This window comes from Cynocephalus volans, chromosome X (genome assembly GCF_027409185.1).
Source record: "Cynocephalus volans isolate mCynVol1 chromosome X, mCynVol1.pri, whole genome shotgun sequence".
Lineage (NCBI taxonomy): Eukaryota > Metazoa > Chordata > Mammalia > Dermoptera > Cynocephalidae > Cynocephalus > Cynocephalus volans.
Genome location: NC_084478.1, coordinates 54,589,797 through 54,606,548, shown reverse-complemented (window position 1 = coordinate 54,606,548; position 16,752 = coordinate 54,589,797). Strand labels below are relative to the sequence as shown.

Genomic DNA, 16,752 nt, shown 5'->3' with positions numbered 1-16,752 from the left:
AAGATGTAATGATTGGTAAAAATTTACTCGATGTCCCATCAAAAGATAAATACCTTTTTAAAAAAAGTACATGGTATAGGATTTGAGCCCTCAATCTACCAGTACTGTGTCTGAATGGCAAACAGCTGAGAACCACTGGCAATGCAAAATAGGGGAGAGAAAGAGGGAGGAAAGGAAGAGAAAGAGAGAGAGAAAGACTATTTCCCAAATGATTTTTGTTCAGCAACTAAAAATAAGGGGAAATGAAAAGGCCTATGCACATGACAGTAACTTTCGTTTTTTAAAAAAATTGCGAACAGTAGATAAGTTTTCAGATTCGTCTAAAGAATAATAATCCCAGCTGCCATGCCATGCTCTCTAACAAATTGGGTTCAGGTTCAGAGAAAGAGTAAATTAGGCCAGACCACTAAGGAACACTGCGTAAATGAAACTCCCCATGTGAGCAAAGCAGAAAGATGTTTTTAGAGGCAAAATCAGGCTTTCTCAAAAGCTTTGGTGAGAGGTTTTAATGTAGAAAGTTCTCATTAAATGTAAATATCTGGAGAGTAATCAATTCCAATCTAACCTGTTCCTTTTTGCCCAGTTCATCTGTGTCTTCCCTTTTACTCATAAACTTCCAAGGAGATGGCCACTGTCAGGCAGCCGTTATCTCTGAGAGCTCTTTGAGGGAGGTGTCACACAATGTTTTCAACTTTTAAAATCTATGAAGTACTTTGCGATTTCTCAGGAGAGACCTTCTGAAAATATGAAGTCACTTATTTCTTTACTTCAGAGGTTAAGCCAAATTTTAAATAGCTTGAGAAGTTTTAATGGGTGAATGTTGTTGGGGATATGTCCTGGTTTTGTTTCATAAACTGATCTGGAATAATATAGTAGTTACTATTAGTGGAATAGTATTACTGGGCCTGGGAAACCGTATTGGTTCTTAAAAAAATCTAACTCTTTAACAGTGAGCATTACTACTCCTAGGTCAGAATCACTATTTATATATAAAAATACTCTTAAATGAAGCAATGTTTTCAAAAACAAAGTTCATAATTGATAACTACTTACAGTTTAGTTTTGCTGTCTACATCTACTTTTCTGTATTCTATACACCACAAGAATATTCTCAAAACAACTTGGCAGTTAACATCCCAAAGTTCTTGCCATCACTTGCCCAAACTGTGACTTTTTAGTTTTAATTCAAGTTCTCCCTCAAAACTTTGAGAAAGAAAACACCTGTGGTTTCACGTATGTAATTGAAAGTATGCTTTTCCTTCAAGTGGACATATCGTCCTGAGCCTCACATATTCATGAACAGAGGGGCAGGGACAGAAATGGAGACATGAACCAACGCTTAGAGTTAAGAGAGGACCACAGAAAGCACTTGAGTAGTGCCTAAAGAAAGGTCTGTGTCAAACAACGCTACGTACTATCTTGTTTAATTCTCAATGCAACTCCATGAAGTAAGCACTGTAGATATTATGCCTGATTTCAAAATTGGCAACAGGTTTGGAGAGTTAAACATATGCAATTAATAAGTAGTAATGAAAGGATTTGCACACAATTTTCTGGCTCTAAAGTCTTTGTGTTTCTTTCTATCATGTGGCTTCTGTAGTTTCCTTTCTTTGTATTTTTTGCTTGCACTTTGATATTTTAAAGGGGACATAAAACAAGAGACCATTTTACCTTACTTTTGGTGCTGCCCAGCTTATCTTTATATATTAACGATTAACTTTTTCTGGCAATTGGCAGTCACCCCAGTCTTGACACTTCCCCATTTTTTCACTGCTGCTAAAAGCTGATAATAGATGTGAGCTGCCCCTGCCAACACCATACAAAACACACACACACCCCATTTTGCTTTTTTTAGCTGCAAATTTATATACACCTTAAACTCAAGCTCTACGAGCTTACAGAATGCCTCATGAACTTGATTTGACATTTATCTTCCCAAAACAATGAAACAAGAAAATGCAGAGCACTGTGTTTCATCTGTCCCACCAACCCAGAAGAGCATCATAATGGCATCTGAGAAGCATTCCCAAGGGCCCTACAGCAGCCTTGTTCAGATTTGCTGTCCACATTCACAGACGGGCTCACAGAAAACCTGGAAGAATTACTGAACGCTTCTGAACAAAGCTTAGCACTTTGTGGGGAACTAGTGAAAAAGGTCATACACAGCTCATGTTATAATACATTTAAGCATCTCCTAAGATCAACATAAAAGATTTGTAAATAAAGACCCAAATGGCGTGTGCACTAGTATTATTAGCTGATGTTTCTTTTCAAATTTTCACTTCTCAGTAACCAAGTGAAATTTCAGCCTTTAGAGTAAGTTTTTGTGCCTCAAAACACTTCAGCTTGTGCTTAAGCTCCTTAAAAAATTCAAAATGTGACTTAAGTGCTCCAATAAGCTAGACAAATTGGTTAAAAGATACAGTATATGTACCTTCTCAAATACTTTGAGTATTTATGAACTTCTTGTTGAGATGTATGGTCCTATCTTGATACTGAATTTGAAATGAAGCTTGGAAGTAAATCTTGTCAGTAGCTACTTCCCGAACAAACTAAATACCAGCAGAGATGAATATCCACCATTTTGAAATACTAGAGAGAAAATAAAATTTCATTTGCTAAAAAAAAATTCAAATTTATTTTTATTTAACTACTAAGCCATTCATTGGTGGATTAAAGAGCAACAAACGCTTGCACAGTTTAGTTAATACATTTGCTTTTTTTTATTTTTTAGAATATAGCTACATCTGGATTAAAAAAAGTTTTAAATAAATTTAAGACATAGAACAACAATGGAACCCTTCATCATTCTATATATAACACGGATAGAATGTCAGTTGGCTCCATTTCGGATAAGTCCACTTTCTCATAATAATGTTATTTTCACTGGCTGAGTGGCAAGCTTCCTACCAGCTGGCACAATGCCAGCTTACACACACTGGGGTGGGGAAAGGGGTGGTGTGAAAGGAGCGGGGCGGGGGTGCCACAGAACTACTGTACAGTGTAACAGAGAATCATTAATAAAGTAGTACCGGTAGTAGTACCAACAGTGCTGTTTGTGCGCTTATCACAATGGAATCGCCTAAGTTTCAGAGCAAGGAGGTACTTGAAATACTTAAGACAGGGCCACTGTTACGAAAAGAAATAGTGCAAACAGAAAAACTGATGCAACCGTAGCAACCCGCCGGCCCAACGGCAGGGCGGCGGGAGGCTAAGCGCCCCGCCTTCCCCAGCACCCAGCTCTGGGCTGCACTCCGAAGTGTGGCAACTCAGCGCCGCACCCTGGCATGGCCCCTTCTCAGGCCCTTCTCCTCCAGAAAGAACAGAAAAGATACACCAGGAAAGGCACAGGCTGAATGTGGGGCATCAGCCCAGTCCCATTCCCACCAACATAGAATGTAGGTCCCCTCCCGGGGGATCCTTGAGCTCCCCTCGCCCGCCACTTTCCTCTCCTCCCACGAACGAGGCCCCCTCCTCCACACAGCCCCGCCGCGCCCCCTGCACGTACGCAGCCCCCCTAACTTTGCGGTCTGCCCTTCGCGCCCCACAGCCAGGAAGAAAATAGCTTTGAGGAAAGAAAGAGGGTGAGAGATGAAGCCGGAGAGGGTGCTGGGCAGCTGCGGGCTCCCCGCCTCAGTGGCCCCAATTGCCGAAGCCGATCTCCTGCTTGTATCTGTTGGTCAGGATGTTGGCTTTGCGCGTGAGTTTGGAGAGCACAGTGTGCAGCCCGTGCAGGTGGTAGTGGAACTGCTGCTCCAGGTCTTCTTCGCTGGCGTCCGCGTCCTCCAAGTGGCTCAGATCCACCAGGATGTCTTTGGACTTCCAGGCGTTGCCTTCCTCGCTCCCCGCCGCTGGCGACGGCGGCTGGTGCAGGACTCCCCACTCGATGTCGTTGCGGATGGACTTGAGCAGCACGTAGTGGCTGTACATGTCCCGTGAGGGTGCGAAAAAGCTGCCGTTGGCGTTGCCAGGGCTGGGGGCCGGGGGCGTGCGTTCCCCCAGGCAGCCGCCACCGCCGCCTACCTCCACGCCGACGTCGTGGTCTAACTCGGGCTCGGCCAGGGGCACGTCGCGCAGCAGGCTGGGCACCATCACCGTCTGGTCCATGTTGTTCACGGCGCCGATGAAGCGATTCATGGCGTTAAAGAGCGAGTGCTTCTGGTTGTAGGTGTCGCAGATTTGCATCATGGTGGCCACGCGGACGCCGAAGCGCAGGGACACAGGGACACCGGGATGGTCGGTCGGGGCGAGGGTGCCCGCCTTCACGCGCTCTCCGAGGCCCGCGCCGGGGGCCTGGCTACAGCCGATGCGCCCGGGATTCCCGGCTCCTCCTCCGTCCTCTCCAACTCTCTTCTCGCTCTCAGCCCGGTCCTGCGGGACGCGCGGCTTCTCCCGGCTTCGGAGTCCGGTAGCTCGCGATGGTGGCGGGTGGTCGGTGGGTCTAGCCCTGGCCTGGTTGGGACACGGGGAAGAAAGAACAGATTATTCACCCGGCTAGGGTGCCTCGCATCCCTGCTCCGGAGTACCTCCCTCCCTGGCTACTGCTCGCCCAGGACGGCGCCTGAGTGGCTCCCTGCGGCTGGGCGTTCCCACCTCCTCGCCCGCCGAGGGCCGCGGAGAGAAGGAAGGGGTGCTGCCCCCAACTTCTCCCTGCGAAAAGCCTGAGCTCAAGCAACCACGTTGGCAGCGATGGGGCGCGGGCACCCACCTCCTCTTGCGCCTCGAGATCCCCTGCTCCTTGGCAGCTCAGTATTTCCGCTGCTGGTGGCTGCTGCCCAAGGGCGCTGCTGCGGTCAGTGGCCGGACTGTGACTGGGGGCGGCGGTGGCTGTGTCGGCCCCCTACCCATCCCAGGTGCTCAATTTATAATCCGGGAAAGGTATCGCCGGCGCTCAGGGCCACCCCCGTTGTCTCCTCCTCCCGCCTCCCTGGCAGCACCGAGATAAAAGGCCCGATCCGGGATGACCGCGAGTAACACTCGCCCGCCCGTTTCTACAGCGGGGGCGGGGCGCGCCGGGCCAGCTCCGCCTCTCGCCTGATACCCGGCCGAGGGAGGGCGCCGGGGCAGGGCAGGGCAGAGGAGGGAAGGAGCGGCTGCGCCCCGCCAGCGCCAAGCCCAGGGCGGGCGGGCTGGGGGAGGGCAGGGCACTGCGCGGGTGTAGAAGGCGCCCGCATCCCGGCCGGCCGGAGGGCGGGCAGGCGTGCGGGGGCTGGGCGGGCCTTGCGCGTGCTTGTCGGGTGGGATGACCGTAATGCACGTGCCCTGGTTGCAAAGTGAACCCCTTAACCCCGAATCTAGCGTGGCTGTGGCCCAGAAACTACAGCTCCGGTTTATTATTAGCTGTCGGGGAAGAGGGACCGGCAGCAGCCGCAACTCCATCCCGGGACGCTTATGTAAGAGGGTGGCCAGGAATGCAGGGTGCACGTGGACGCGCAGTGCCCCCTCTGTGGCCCTGGCCTTGGCCAGCTTCTGGGGTAGGCGAGCATCAGAGGCTTTTGCCTCCCTCCCAGCAGGGTCTTTTCCAATTTTTCCTATATAAGAACTGCTGCCAGGTTTAATGAGCGGCCTACCATCGGATCTGCAGATTTTGTCGAGAGATCAGAACTTGGCATGGGGAGAAGTAGTCAAGTTCCTGACTTTTGTCCAAGTCCAGTACTCAGTGATGCTGGAGAACCAGGGCCGTGTGGCCTTTGGGCTGCCAAAACGTGGGGAGAGGGTGACAGTAGTTAGGTCTGGTGTTGGGTGTCTCTCATCATTTAATAGAAATAGTGGGGATGTGTCCAATATTTTTTTGAGGGTGTACGTGAAGTGTTCCTTTCAAAAGACAGTTCTTAAAGCACAAGGTCATTTAATAGGGCCTAAGCTACTGGATTTAACTATTGAGAGTCTTGCACCTTAAATTTCGCTTTGGGACTTCCAAACCACAGCCCGTTGTGGTCTTCCCATCTCACTTCTCTTGCCATGACCCCCATCCACCAGCCTTCTCCGATAATCTTAAAGATAATTATGTCCAGTGAGACTCAAGCTTCTCATTTTAAATCCCTTTTCTTATAATACTTCAGGAGCGTCGTTAATATAGTGTTTCCCGGCAAAATGAAACGTACCAAAAGAGGGGAGAAGCACATAATAGAGAGGTTTCTTTTTCTGACTCGTTCTTTCACCTTAACGACCTATCCTTAAATATTTCCCATGGCAAACCATCTTCCTAACTGTCTTTTGAATGAAAAGCTGTCTTGGTGCAACAAGGACTGACAGGTTGAAACAGAACCCCTAGAGAAAGAGCCCAGTCTGGGGACACCCCCCCAACCCAGGACTTATTAGCTCTAAATCATAGCCCATGTTTTCCTATCTGTAAAAGTAGGATAATGTTACCTGCTCAACCTACCTATCAGGGTTTTGGGGAGGATCAATGAAAAGAAAATTGAAAAGAAAAAAAAAAAAAAAAAAAAAACATGTGAAATGAATTTGAAGCATTAAGATAACCTCACCCTCCTCTTTCCACACATAAAGATTTAGAAACGTTTCCAGCCTTAGTTTCCTTGTCAATAAAATGGAGCTTCTCCCATGAGCTGTGCCAAGGATTTCTGTTAAAGCTAAATAAGATAATGGATGTAAAATCATTATGCAAATTGTAAAGTATTATACGAAGATCAATTGTAGTTAGTATAGGACCTCATCATAGTCTAGCAGTGTTTATGTGAAGGCAGAAACCTTAAAAATGTGGAAATGGGCTAAGATGAACCACAGACCCTTCGCCCCAGTGCTTAGGCCGCAGGAGAGTGTAAAATGGTCTAGTCTCTTTTTCAGTTCTCCTGGTTAATGAGATTCAAACAGTATTTTAAGGAGAAAACTCGAAAAAATGATATCCTGTTTTCAGTAGCTGCTCTTCTCATAAATTAAAACATTTTGTCCCTCTTCCCAGACCCTCTTGATATTTTACGTACATATGCACCGGATGAAAACTCGTTATTCAGATTTGAGTGATTTAATATCGGAATCCTGCCTCCTTTTCTCTTCATCCAATTCCAAACGAGTGTGATAATAACTCACGGAAAAGGAAAATCCAAGTGATCTAGCAAAGGGATCCCACCCAGCAAAAAAGCCCAGCTTGGGAGAAAGCCCCTAACTCCTTCCTTTTGGCCTCCACTCCTCCCCTGATCTGTCTGTCGCCTTTCTTCTGTCTGGTCTTGAGGTCACCCGCAATCCCCCAGTTTCTTGACTCCGCCGCTGTTCTTGCACGTTTCTTAAACACTTCAGAGAAAGATAGCTCATGCACCTGCCTGCAAAACTTCCCAAACCGGACCTCCCAGCTCCCCCGGACCCGCGCAACAATTCACACCCACCGGGGTAACTCCGGAACGAAAGATCCGTAGGCCAGAGCTCCGGGCCCTTGGAATCACCCCACGGCCGCCCCTCTGACACCAGCCAATCAAAAGCCGTCAGAAAATGTTATGCAAATGAGCCTCCGCGCCCCCGCCAGTCAGAAGCCATGGACCCCTCCCCCCAGCGTCCTCTTTCACCCCCAGCCAGCCGAGCTGGCTGTTGCGTCCCTGGCAACGGGCATAAAGCCAGTTTTCCCCCACGCGCGGCTGTAAAAAAAAAAAAAAAAAAGGAAGAAAAAGAGAGAAAGAAGAAGGAAGGTTCCCTGGGGTCACATGGGAGGGGAGCGGGCTAGCTCAGGTCGAGCAGAAGGCAGACAACCTCTCTGGTTTCCCCAGGCACTTTTCCTGTCGCAATCAGGATGGAGGTGCTGAGCAACATGTCCAGGACTCGTTTTGCTTCCAGAAAACCGGGGAAGTCATCCGTTGAACGAATAACTATTGAGTACTTGTAGTAGGCGAAAAGGCTCAAGGCAAGGGGCCTTTTGTCTCTCTACTTTCTACACAATACACTAAATCCCCAGAAAAAGCCTCATCTGAGGTCCCACACCCACCCCACTTCTTGGTTCACAGCTCCAACTCTGGAGCGCTTGAGTTCTCGTTCTAATTCCCACTTTATGTTCTTACTTCAACAACCAGGAAATGATGCTTTGCTGTCTGGCTCATCTTCCCAAAATGTCCACAAATTACCCCTTCTACTTTGTTACTTGGAAAGTTTGAGAAAAGATGGCATTTTAAAGGTGGCCGGAAATTCCTAAACAAAGTAGTAAGGAAGAATAAACTCGTGAAGAAGGTAGATTGGAAAAATAAGTCTGGACTGGAGTTGGAGGGAAGGTGGTGTTTTAAGGCTAAAAACCAGCCCAACCCAAGATAGTGGAGATCCTGGATTACTTTGAGACAGAATTTAGTAGGAACCAATTCATGAAAAGCATCTTGGAAATATGACAATCAGACTGTCGTATTAAGGGCCATTTAGTCCAATCATCCACTTGTGCTGAAATCGCTCACAACATCCCCACCAAGTGGTCGTCCTGGCCTACATTCTGGTATTTTCCATCTTCCAGTATTAGTTCTACCACTTTGGGACTCTCCAGAAGGCCATGAAGTGCACCATCAGGTGTTTGAAGATAGATATGGTCTCCCTTGAATGCACTATGTAGCAATTCTTCATGTTCTCTTTTGAGTTATTCATCTATCCTGGTTCTATCTCTTTGGAAGTAGCTCCAGTTTGCTTGCAAGTGTGGCACCTTCAACTCATTCCAAGTGCCGTCTTTTCTAGGACTAAATGAGGTGGCACAGCCACCTATTCTATTGTGAATGGTAATTTTCTAGGTCATATTTATTGAGCACAAGTGCTTGGAACTTAGACATGTTAACTCACTTTAACTTTACAACAACCCTGAGAAGAAAGTAAGGATCAAAGGGTTTGAGGGCAAAACTAGCAGAACTGGGGTTTGACATAGTTTTCTGATGCCAGATCCAATGTTCTTTCTACTACCCAACAAATATCTACTTCTTACAATGCTGCCTAACATTTAATGGATTTATTTTGACAGCCACATCCATGTGCTGTTATTCATATGACAAAACTCTGAATACCCTATTATTAGGAGTGGGGATCTTTTTGGACTAAAGTACAGAACTTTATATTACCCTATTTGGACTTTATCTCATTAGATTTAGCCTATTACGCCAAGCTGCTTTAATATTTGGGGTCCTGATTCTGATTTCCAATGTACTTGGATGTTGCCCTTACATTTGATAATTATTTTATATATTCATCCAAGTTATTGGTAATAGGCACCAGGCAGCACTGGTCAAAGGGCAGAGTGCTGCAGAACATCTGGATAGCTTGTCAGCTTGATACTATTCCATTAATTAGCACCTTTTGGCATACATTGTTTCAGCCAACTATGACTCATGTTAATTGTACAGTCATCCAGCCAATATTTTTCTTCTTGACCACAGGATATTATGAGAGACCTTGCTAAATGCCTTACTGAAGTCCCAAGTTAATGGGCAGTTTTCTTACAGTGGAGTCAAGGAGAGCATTTTTGTCATATGCCACAGAGAAACCACTGTCATGTGATACAAAAATGCAGAAATGGCATCATAATATTCTGAGTTGAAATGGCGGGGAGGTGTATCTCATTGTAATTGTCCTTACAGGAAACACCATCATGTAAATTTCATTGAGAGAAGATACACAGGAAGGTGCTAAAACCTAGAAACATGTAGTACTGAATCTGCTGACTCAAACCTTCTACTTTCAGATTCTGGAATGTCTGAATAAGTTGAAGTTAGCATTTTGTCACAAACTTGTTTTTGTTTTCTATTTAAGCCTCTTTAGTCTTGAATCCTGGAGGAGTAGAACACAGTGAAAGTTGAGAATACTAAATATCTTTTGGTATGTTCTCAGCATTTCTACATCTTTGAGAACTCTAAACTGTATAAGGAATGATGCATTCAGTGTGAGTATGGTAGATAAGAAAGGGCAAGACTCATTATAGGTTTTCTTACCATATAGGAACTTCTCAATACGATTATTCCTGGATCCCTTAGAATTACAGGACCTTTTTATATCATCAGCATAGAAGGAACAATGAGAACGTTCTTCCTTCATTCTCCTCCTATTTAAGTGTGTCAATGTGGTTAGTTTAAATTCTGAACTTAGACTCAAAGTTTACAAATTATAACACTACATTAACATAAGGAGAAAAGATAATTATCAATATTTTGTATATTCAAGTCCTCGTCCCTTTGTATGTATGTGTGTGCTTTTTGTTGAAACTACAATGTCATAAATACAATATTATTTGATGGAGAGGTTCAATAGTTTCATGCCGAAGTCTTCCATAATTTACTTTTTTAACCCTATTAATAAAGTAAACTAGACCTAGACAAGGTGCACTTGAGTAAAGGAGAATTCACCTACATCATATTAGATAGTCTGGACAGATCGCTTTTAGGCTAATTTCATAATTGCAAGTAAGAAGAAAAGAATAGCACAGCAAACTAAAGTTAAAAAAAAAGATAGTACACAAATAAATGTCTGGAAGCAAATACAATCCACAAGTCTTTCTAGCTATGGAAGACCTCCATAAGACTAGAAAAAATAACAAACCATTAGGAAAAACTGAAAAAGGAGATTGCAGAGCAAAAGAAACAAAACTTGAACCAAGAAAACATCACAAGACAGTAAATAAACTAGAAACAACAAGAAACAAAACAGGCATGCCAGAAAGTTAAATTATTAGCATAGACTGAAAAGTTCACATAATAACAAAGAAAAGATGCAAAAGAGTTGAAGAAAATAGAGGGAAATACTGAATATAGAAGACAACGACAATACAATATAAGCATAATTGATGTCCCTGAAGAAGAGACATCAAAAAGTGAAATCGAAAAAATTCAGATGAAATATAAAAAATTTTCCTTCACAAAATGTGTTCATCTGCAGATTTAATAGGTACATTGTATATCAGGACAAATTATTCAGAACAGTTGAAAAACAAGCTAGTTATATTTTTCAACTTTGAGGAAGAAGAAAAATATCTCCAAGTATCCAAGCAGGAAAAGAAGTCACCAAAAAAGATGGTGGTTGCAGGGAAGGGAAGAATCAAGCCAGTTTTACAGAAACATTCCACGACAGGAGAGAGTGCAGGAACTATAAGAGAATATGTGACCCAAGAATGTTATATCACTCCTCAAGTTAAAACAATAGGCAGGCATTCTCAAACATGAACTCAGAGCTTTTTTGATAAACTTACTCAGTGGTGAGATCTTGCCAAAACAACAACAAAAATGAATCAAAATAAATATCTCGGAAATGGAGAAACCCTGATGAAGAGCTAGATGGTGAGCTTGAATCCATTTAAATACAGAAATAAGATGAAACAGTATGGATACTATGGTTGCAGAACAGAATGTAAATATTTTAAAACCTGACAATAAACAAATAATGCAAGCAACAAAATTGGAAGATGGGGAATAAAGAGAAGCAGAACTAGTCAACTTTCATTACAATAGGCCAAGCAATGGTCTCTAAAACAAATTATGCCATTTAAAAAATGAAGACGGGGCTGGCCAGTTAGCTTAGTTGCTCAGAGCGTGGTGTTGATAACACCACGGTCAAGGGTTCAGCCACCAAAAAAAAAAAAAAACAGAAGAAGACATCAACATCTTAATACTTTTCAAAATATTTTTTCTCAATTTAGAGGGATCTTTTGGGAACTAATATATTCTGTAACAAAAAAATCTCTATTCTAAAGTTCAATATTTCTTTCAGTGTCACTTTAGTTACTACTCAAAGTTCAAGTAAAATTATTTTTAACATTTTGTTTATTTTTTATTTTTATTTTTTTAATTTTATTTTGTCGATATACATTGTGGCTGATTATTGTTGCCCATCGCCAAAACCTCCCTCCCTCCTCCTTCCCCCCCTCCCCCCCACCAATGTCCCCTCTGTTTGCTTGTTGTATCAACTTCAAGTAATTGTGGTTGTTATATCTTCCCCCCCGCCGGTTTTTTTGTGTGTGTGTGTGTGTGTGTGTGTGTGTGTGTGTGTGTGTGTGTGTGAATTTATATATTAATTTTTAGCTCCCACCAATAAGTGAGAACATGTGGTATTTCTCTTTCTGTGCCTGACTTGTTTCACTTAATATAATTCTCTCAAGGTCCATCCATGTTGTTGCAAATGGCAGTATTTCATTCGTTTTTATAGCTGAGTAGTATTCCATTGTGTAGATGTACCACATTTTCCGTATCCACTCATCTGATGATGGACATTTGGGCTGGTTCCAACTCTTGGCTATTGTAAAGAGTGCTGCGATGAACATTGGGGAACAGGTATACCTTCGACTTGATGATTTCCATTCCTCTGGGTATATTCCCAGCAGTGGGATAGCTGGGTCGTATGGTAGATCTATCTGCAATTGTTTGAGGAACCTCCATACCATTTTCCATAGAGGCTGCACCATTTTGTAGTCCCACCAACAATGTATGAGAGTTCCTTTTTCTCCACAACCTCGCCAGCATTTATCATTCAGAATCTTTTGGATTTTAGCCATCCTAACTGGGGTTAGATGGTATCTCAATGTGGTTTTGATTTGCATTTCCCGGATGCTGAGTGATGTTGAGCATTTTTTCATATGTCTGTTGGCCATTTGGATATCTTCCTTAGAGAAATGCCTACTTAGCTCTTTTGCCCATTTTTTAATTGGTTTGCTTGTTTTCTTCTTGTAAAGTTGTTTGAGTTCCTTATATATTCTGGTTATTAATCCTTTGTCAGATGTATATTTTGCAAATATTTTCTCCCACTCTGTTGGTTGTCTTTTAACTCTGTTAATTGTTTCTTTTGCTGTGCAGAAGCTTTTTAGTTTGATATAATCCCATTTGTTTATTTTTCCTTTGGTTGCCCGTGCTTTTGGGGTCATATTCATGAAGTCTGTGTCCAGTCCTATTTCCTGAAGTGTTTCTCCTATGTTTTCTTTAAGAAGTTTTATTGTTTCAGGGTGTATATTTAAATCCTTAATCCATTTTGAGTTGATTTTAGTATATGGTGAGAGGTATGTGTCTAGTTTCATTCTCCTGCATAAGGATATCCAGTTATCCCAGCACCATTTGCTGAAGAGGCAGTCCCTTCCCCAGTGAATAGGCTTGGTGCCTTTGTCAAAGATCAGATGGCAGTAAGTGTGTGGGTTGATTTCTGGATTCTCTATTCTATTCCATTGATCAGTGTGTCTGTTTTTATGCCAGTACCATGACTGTTTTGGTTATTATAGCTTTGTAGTATAGCTTAAAGTCAGGTAGTGTTATGCCTCCAGCTTTATTTTTTTTGCTCAGCATTGCTTTGGCTATGCGTGGTCTTTTATTGTTCCATATAAATGTCTGGATAGCTCTTTCCATTTCTGAGAAAAATGTCTTTGGAATTTTGATGGGGATTGCATTGAATTTGTATATCACTTTGGGTAGTATGGACATTTTCACTATGTTGATTCTTCCAATCCAAGAGCATGGGATATCTTTCCATCTTCTTGTATCCTCTCTAATTTCTCTCAGCAGTGGTTTGTAGTTCTCATTATAGAGATTTTTCACCTCCTTGGTTAACTCAATTCCTAAGTATTTTATTTTTTTGGTGGCTATTGTAAATGGGCAGGCTTTCTTGATTTCTCCTTCTGCATGTTCACTACTGGAGAAAAGAAATGCTACTGATTTTTGTGTGTTGATTTTGTATCCTGCTACTGTGCTGAAATCATTTATCAATTCCAAGAGTTTTTTTGTAGAGATTTTAGGCTATTCGATATATAGAATCATGTCATCTGCAAACAGGGGCAGTTTGACTTCATCTTTTCCAATCTGGATGCCCTTTATTTCCTTCTCTTCTCTGATTAACATTTTGTTTAAAGTAGTATGTATAATAACGTTCTGTTTCTTCACCTCGGTACTAGGTGCTAGTTACGCAGAAGTGTTCAATTTGTGAAAATTTATTAAGCTGACACTTACGTTTAAACATTTTCTGCGTATATGTTATACTTGAATAAATTTTTTGAAATTTCATCATATAAAATTTTCGGGTGGGTTGGGGGAGCAGAGGAGAGGGAGAGAGAGAGTCTACAGTCTCATCCAGTGATGTGGTTTGGAATTAAATGCTCTTAGTATTTGGGGGGTAAAAACATTTGTGAACCCAACTTGAGTGGGAGTAGAAAAGCAGTAAGCCCTCTGAACTTTGGACACTTAGGGAAGAAACCACTCTCCTTGCTCTCTGCTCCTGTGAACTTCAGTTTAAGAAGTACAGTGCTGGAGGTTTCCAAACCTTAGTCTTGGAGAGACATTCTTGGAAATGATTCTATTAAAACAGTGTTTTTCTATAAATCCCCTAAATACTGCTCCTAAAAGTATACTTGCACAGTGCATTTATGGTGGATATTCACCTCTGTTATTCTGATCTATTGCTGATGACTCAAAATATCTAGAAACCTGGTGTCTACTATCCTGTCTGTAAAGTCTGTACGTCTTTAACCCTAAAGATATAAAAGATCATGTTAGTGGAGTTCTCAGTCTCCTTATCCCGTCATCTACACCCTAGGTCTGGCCAGAGGGATATATTATTTCTTTATAGTATATATTCTTTTTATCACTCTCCTGTATAAAGATCAACCTTACCAATTTGGCCTGCAAAGATTAAACTTCAGATCAGCATTAGTCCTGGGCAGTCCAAAATCCAGCTGGGACACATAATCAATTTTCTTTTTTCCTAAATGGCTTTACAATTAGTAGAAATTTGTAAATAATGGGTACACCATTATTAATTAAATTAAATATTCATTAAATATAAATATAGTTAATTAAAGATAATTAAATTAAATATAATTAATTAAAGTTAATAAAGTTATAACTTTGTTATAATTATCATTTTGTCCTGGAAAAATATTAAAGAGAACATATGTTTTCCATCTTTAAGACAAAGTGTCTTGTGTAATCTCATCTTGTACAAAGTGGGTGATTGCCTTGGCCTAAAGTATAAAGTGTTTGTGGCATAGAGTTCAGTCAGTGATATTTGTTGTAAATGTTTATTTGGATCTACTCAGTGTCTACAGAAATGACCTCTTTGGTTTCTATAGGAAGGACTCAAATATCTTCCCAATCCTGATTTAAACTATTAGCCAATGTACGTGAGAATGCAGAGATGATTCGTATGGTAACTAGATCTTGACTTTTGGAAGAGCAACCTTGATTTTCTGAACAAAATAAATGTCTGTTAAGTAAAAGGAAAAAAAAAAAAAAAAAAAAACATCACGGCCAGGTATTAAAACACACCTCTCACATTTAGTCTTTTCCACTAGAAGGAGATTGTCTAAATCATCAGGCTTCAAATGCCGAATCCAGAATATTCCAAATTCAAGATTCTTGGGAGTGTATGAAATATTAAATTAAGAAATCTAAAAGCAGGTTCAGTGTTTGTTTATTCCATGGTGGGTTTTGTTTGTTTGTTTGTTTGTTTTTCCCATTTAGTTGCAGACAGCACATTCAGATTTGTTATATTCAGGATGAAGCAAACTGGATGCCATTAAGGGCCAGTTTAGCTGCTTTTATAAATGTTGTTCATGACCTATTGTAGGGACCATGCCTTTCATATGTTCAACCAATTGGTTTAAGTATTTCACACTTCTTTGTACCATTTGTGTAATTCCTCCATGGCTAGAAAATAGAGTGCTTAGTTTATTGCTACCTAATGTCATATTCATTCAAAATTCTATTTTTATTTATTTAAGCATAAAGCATTTATTTGCCTTTTCTCTAGAACACCACCCCTGACCTGTCTTCCAGACAGAAACAGTCTCTCTCTCCATTCCTCTCCTCTCCAGCCAAAAATTAAAATGCGAGGAATGCCTAATGGGAACATAATGCACCACCAAACCCCTATTTATTTTGGAATGCTCTGTAATTCACTCAAAAAAGCAAGGTGTACAAGGGTGTCAGGCTCACCTACACAATGTTGTGTACAGTGATATAATAAATTAACAAAACAGAAAGAAAAATAAACCTACCACACATTGTAAATAAGTGACTAATTCTAGAATTATGACTGCATTTTTATAAAGGCCATAAAAACATCTGAGTGAATTAGTGTTATAATATCAAAATCAGATAGATAAATCTTCTCTAACAGACGTTCTATTTACTTAAGAAGGTGTGGGTAGTAGACCACCTCTAGTGTAACGAAAAGAGCAAAGGAACTGGAGTCACCCATCTCCCACCTCCTGTAAATTACTTCTGTCACTTCGTACTTTGTGAGCTCAGAGAAGACATGTACTCTCTGTAAGTCTCAGTTTCCTCACCTTGCAGTGTTTATGGAAGGATTAAAGATGAAGTATGCACCTTGTAGAACATCAGACACATGATAGGCAGCAAATATAAATATGTTGCCTGTCTGTGATACATTTTCACTGTATATTGTATTAGTATGCACCATCATGCTGTCTATGAGGATTGTGATTGAAAATAAATACCTATAAGTTTTGGTAGCTCATCTATCTTTTGTACTGTGAAACATTGCTTGGGGCCTTGAACGTTATCCACTTGCAAATTTTGGCAATACATGATGTACAGTTTTTCCTTAATTTTCTTCCCTCCCTCCCTCCCTCCCTCCCTCCCTCCCTCCCTCCCTTCCTTCCTTCCTTCCTTCCTTCCTTCCTTCCTTCCTTCCTTCCTTCCTTGTCATGCCTCTCACTATGCTTTGATGTCAGCACACATTCCTAAAACAATCCACAAATTCTTAATCATACATAATGTCAATATTTGTAACACTTGTGGTTTAAATCTCTCAAACCATGGAGGCTGAGAAAAGTAGTATTTGAAGAACTAGTAATTT

At 41.8% G+C, this 16,752-nt stretch overlaps 1 protein-coding gene across 1 annotated transcript; it reads right to left on the bottom strand.

The window, feature by feature from the left end:
* Positions 1-1,830: 1,830 nt before the first annotated feature.
* On the bottom strand, positions 1,831-4,946 carry MID1IP1 (MID1 interacting protein 1). Its single transcript, XM_063083694.1, has 2 exons — positions 4,709-4,946; positions 1,831-4,452 (listed from the first exon to the last, which is right to left on the bottom strand). The coding sequence occupies exon 2, from the start codon at positions 4,186-4,188 to the stop codon at positions 3,634-3,636; it is 555 nt and encodes a 184-aa protein (XP_062939764.1). The 5' UTR covers positions 4,189-4,452; positions 4,709-4,946; the 3' UTR covers positions 1,831-3,633.
* Between the last annotated feature and the right edge of the window lie 11,806 nt (positions 4,947-16,752).

Excerpts from the sequence above, each read along its gene's own strand:
- MID1IP1 (XM_063083694.1), bottom strand. The coding sequence starts at position 4,188 with ATGATGCAAATCTGCGACACCTACAACCAGAAGCACTCGCTCTTTAAC.